We start from the raw sequence: 5,000 nt of genomic DNA, 5'->3' as shown, positions 1-5,000 counted from the left end.
CTTTTTTAATTTTTTTTTTTTACCGTTTTTCATTACTTTTTTCATTTTTTTTCTTTTCAATTTTATTTTGGACTCATCGAAACGAGCGGCAAGTCGTCCGGCAGATATATTGATATTGATTATTATTTAGGTAGAAACACGTTATCGGAACGATAAAAAGAAATAGCCGCGAAAGCGCGGCCATCTTTACCAATTCGCGAATCGGTTTAATTCATCCGACGTCACACACACAATATTATAGCGAGGAACGCCGTGCGATCTCGCCGTTCTCTCATTCTTTCGTCTTACGTTTAAAACGCTCCACGAGGAATCGGGTCAATAAGGCACTGTTCACCGACAATGTCTGACTAGAAAATGAATCTATTTTCGGAACTTTTTCATTGTGTAGCGTGTCTCATCTCTCCCGTTTCGCGTTCGCTCGACCGAAATATACTCCCCTTGTCTCTTTCTCTCACCCTCCCTCTCTCTTTCTCTCTTTCTCCTACTCTCTTTTTTATTCCTTTTTTTCCTCGCTCTCTCGAATAATGATTGAGAAAATTAACGATTCCAAAGATAGAAAGATATGTAATATACATATTTATTTATCTTATTTATTCATTTATATATCAAAAAGATGCGTTCGAACGTAGAGATAATTTATCTTGGTTAATAGGATTCGTCTTGTTTAGAATAATCGAAAATTGCACTTACGCTTCTGATTCTAGAGTCGGACGATGGTAAAGTGATAGATCGGGCCTTTTTTTGCGAAAAGAGATAGCTAAAAGAGAAGTAAAGAGGTAGAGAAAGAAGAGAGAGACGGAGAGCGAGAGCGAGAGAGAGAGAGAGAGAGAGAGATAGGAGGAGAAGAAGTTGGCCCAGAAGAGAGCACGACCGACCTCTCGCTACGGAGAAAAGCCAAGGAGCTTTAAAAGCGACGCTCTTTACGAAGTCTTCATCTTCTTGTAGGGTTGCATGATCACGCCGGAGCTGACCGGTATGGCGACTTGCGGTTGCGCCGCTATCGTCGCGGGATTGGGGATTTGCGGTATCTGAGGTACGGTCGGTACACCTGCCGCGGCAGCTACGCCAGCAGGTACACCAGCCATACCAGGTAAAACGGCATACGGATTCTGAACGTAGGGAGATGCCTGAACCGCGGCTGCGGCCGCACCAGGTACACCGGGTATCGAGGCTTGGACGTACGGATTCGGTAGGATCTGTTGTCTGATCAGAGAGTACGGATTAATAGGTGTGGCGGTCGGCTGAGGTCTCGAGTATGCGAGTATACCGGCTGAAAGTGGCGACGTCAGCGCACCGGGTATACCGGCCAGTCCAGGGATCACCGGTCTCGGTGTACCAGTACTTCCGGGCAAAGCGCTAGCCTGTAAAGCCGAACCAGGCGCGGCCGCAGCCGCGGCGGCTGCAGCACCCGCAGGATTCACCAAGGTTTGTTTGTTCAATGCGACGCCGGTGTAATTAAGTGCCGTAAGCTGACTAATACCGTAAGGCTGGGAAGCCTGTGACAATTTAATAGCTTTCGCGTAATTCTTCTGGGCCACCTCCTTGGCCAGAGTCGCTGCGTCGAGATGGGTGGGTAATCCGGACGCGGCCATGCCGAGCGTATTCAACATGTTCAGATTCGCCATATTAGCGGCAGAGTAATTGCTCATCGATGATAGGCTCGACATCGAGGAGACGTTTGCCATGCTGACCATATTGGCCATTGAGGCCATGTTAACGACCCCGGGCATAGATGTTAGCCCGGCCATCGACGTCAATGGACTCATAGACGGCGGTACGGCCGATAATGCCAACTGATTCATTTGCTGTTGGTGTTGCTGTTGAAGCTGTTGCTGAGCGTGTTGCTGCTGCTGAGCCTGTTGGTGCTGTTGGTGTGCCTGCTGCTGAGCAGCTTGTTGTTGAGCCTGCTGCTGAGCAGCCTGCTGTTGCGCTTGCTGCTGAGCCTGCTGTTGCGCTTGCTGCTGTTGTTGCTGTTGCTGTTGTTGCGCTTGCTGCTGCTGCTGTTGTTGCTGGTGTTGTTGCTGTTGATGCTGGTGTTGCGCTTGCTGTTGAGCTTGTTGCTGAGCTTGTTGCTGAACTTGTTGCTGTATCGCCGGACTCGAGTGATTCAATTCGGGGGAGTTACGCGCATTTTCGCCGTCATGATTCTGGGCATTAACGAGGGTCTGCTTGTTACCGGCATTACTAGCGCTAGTGTTATTGTCGCCGGTTGTCGGCGGTGGCGGCGGCGGATTGTTGCACGGATCCATGAGGACGCCATTGTTGGCGTCGGCGCAGTTACCGACAGCGACGCCGCCGGTTCCCTGGGAGGAAGAGGAGGACTGCACCACCGCGTGGTGGTGGTGGTGGTGGTGGTTGCTTTGCACGTTCGGGGGTTGCACGACCGATTGGTTAGAGGTTTGGGTAGGTAGGGGTGGTGTTCCAGTGTACTCACATGACACAGGCACGAAGGGCTGCTGCAACTGCATTAAGGTCGTCGCGCCGGTCGGCTGATAGACCGGCATACCGGACTTGTCGGCCGCCGGTCGTTTATACGGAACCATTCCTGGGAAGGCCTGCAAAAGAAATGCGAAAAAAAATTACGATTAGTATCCCATGTAATCGAACGGGCCCGACGTCCTCTCGAGGGGGCTGATAGATATCCGTCGAGAGATCGTCCGCGTCTTCGCCGAAGCCTCCGGTTTAACGTTTTACGACATCTCTTTTGCGTCGTTGCTTCTCCGGTCTGCGGGAGAGGTTTCTCGTCCGATGTTTTTTCCTCCTTCCCATCTTTCACGAGAAGTATATACACCTATCTCTATTTTGATCTCGCGTCTTGGCTCTCGTCGACGACCGCGTCAGTCACGAGAAAAGATTCGACGGGGTGGAATAATGCCAATCGATTTACGTACACATACATACGTATGTATATAAATACGCACACATATGACGAGAAGATTTTAAAAACGTTCCGTTACATTTTTACCATATTAAAAACAAAGTCCTCCGTGATGCACGAATGAGTCTTGCACGGAGAAAAAAACAAAATAAAAAAAAAAAAAAAGAGAGAAAAAGCCGAGAAGAAATTGAAAAAGAAGAATCAACGATTACTACGCGTTACTATACGTCAAATTAGAAAAGTTAACGCGATTAAGTCGTGAACGCGTTATGATTTCATTGCTTAGGTCTGCACTTACAAAGTTCTCGTAGTAGAACGACCCAACAGACTTCATGTCCATCTGCAACAAAGACAGGATTGGTTTCAACTAATTTCCAATAAGTGAGAAGCGGCGCGTTTTATTGAATTTTCGAAGGAGACGGGGACATCGAGTTGGAGATCTTAATATATCGAGAATAGGGGGTTGGGGCGGGTAGGGGTAGGGTTAATGAGGGTGGGGGGTGATTGGAACGGGCTGCTATTGATTTCTTTTTTTTTCCTTTTACTTTTTTTTTGTTGCTTTTTTTTTTTTAATCTTTTGGTGCTTTTTTTCTTTTGGTTCTTTTTTTTTTTTCTTTTCCGTTGAATATTATTTTTTTAATATTTTTTCTTTTAATGGAGAAAGGCACGGAGATCGGTCTCTCTAGAGGTGAATAATATCTTTAACAATACAAAAGGGTTTTCTTTTTAATCGGGCTGCTGTCGTGTGTAAATGTTGTGCCGATGACGCAGCTTGCGGCGACGTTCCCAAACGACGAGACGTTTTCGTTGCTGGATAATTCTGCAAAATGCATTTTCCACATTTCTTTCGATTACTCGCAGCGTGTCAGAAAGACCAGCCAACGGTATTTGAGATCGACGACTGTCAAAAGGTTCTTTACTGGAACCTCACGAAAACGATACGAAACTGGTAATCGTAACCTCCAACGACCATCGTACCACCCACCGAATATCGTTATCATTGGAATTGTGATATCGACTCGATTGTTGGGCGACTTTTTAATCGATAAAAGAAAAAAAGAAAAAAAAAAGATAGAAAGCGTATATCTAACGAGACGACGAAAAACGAGAAACGAAAGATACGATAATCCTCTAGGTCTGCTGTCTACGTTTTCGAGCAAATATCGATGACAAACTACATTTTCCTTTTCCTTTTCGCGCCAAAGAGAGAGAGAGAGAGAGAGAGAGAGAGAGAGAGAGAGAGAGAAGAGAGACAGATAGACAGATAAATAGAATAAAAAAGAGAGAGAGAGAGAAAGAGAAAAACGATCGATGAAGATACGAAATAAAGGAGACAATCAATATCCGAAATGGAATGCCGTCGCGTGACTTTAATAAAAAAAAAAAAGAGAGAGAGAGAGAAAAAAAAGAAGAATCTTACAAAAAAAAAAAAAGAAAAATAATAAAAAAGAGAAATAATAAAGAGGATCTCAAGAGATAAATCGCGCAAGCGGGTGAACGTGAATACAAAGGATTAACCGTTTTGCGGCAGAACCAAGCGAAAATCAAATGTTGTAAAGAAGAGAGAAAGAAGAGAGTGAGAGAGAGAGAGAGAGAGAGAGAGAGAGAGAGAGAGAGAGAGAGAGAGAGAGTACGACGATTTAGTTGAAAGCTGGCTCGATAAAAATGTAAAAGCTCAGAAGCCGGTAGTTAGGTAGATTTTCTCTGTATTTCTTTTTATCCCTGCTCTTTTTTTTCCTTTTCTATTTTTATCTGGACGAAACTACCTGGACGAAAGTGTTTTTATATGTTGGAACTAATGGAATATATACTTTGCGGAAAGGAAAAAAAAAGTGATATACAAGAATGGAATTTAAAACAAAAAGTAGCGACGATAATTTTGAAAAGCCAATAATCACATCTCGCGGGGTTGGTGTGGTGTGCGAGAGGGAAAATATCTCTCTTATAGTTATTTATAGAGGAAAAACGATTTCGATGGACGTGAACAAATTATTTCGAACGTGTATTACTGACCAAAACGAATAACAAATGTCTGATCATGGTTAGTAAATATATATGTAGAGAAAACGAGAGAGAGAACGAGAGAGAGAGAGAGAGAGAGAGAGAGAGAGAGAGAGAGAGA

The 5,000-nt window shown here is 44.8% G+C and overlaps 1 protein-coding gene across 22 annotated transcripts in view; it reads right to left on the bottom strand.

The window, feature by feature from the left end:
• Window positions 1–460: 460 nt before the first annotated feature.
• Window positions 461–5,000, bottom strand: part of LOC122631257 (mediator of RNA polymerase II transcription subunit 15-like) — a 379,865-nt gene continuing 375,325 nt past the window's right edge. For all 22 annotated transcript variants that reach the window (XM_043816735.1, XM_043816755.1, XM_043816744.1 and 19 more), the window contains 2 exons: window positions 3,177–3,218; window positions 461–2,555 (listed from right to left, as the gene is read on the bottom strand). In XM_043816735.1, coding sequence (XP_043672670.1) covers window positions 921–2,555; window positions 3,177–3,218 — 1,677 coding nt within the window. In that variant the 3' untranslated portion in view covers window positions 461–920. The remainder of the gene's footprint in view (window positions 2,556–3,176; window positions 3,219–5,000) is intronic.

Source organism: Vespula pensylvanica, chromosome 1 (assembly GCF_014466175.1).
Source record: "Vespula pensylvanica isolate Volc-1 chromosome 1, ASM1446617v1, whole genome shotgun sequence".
Classification (NCBI taxonomy): domain Eukaryota; kingdom Metazoa; phylum Arthropoda; class Insecta; order Hymenoptera; family Vespidae; genus Vespula; species Vespula pensylvanica.
This window is presented reverse-complemented; position numbering and strand designations above follow the sequence as displayed.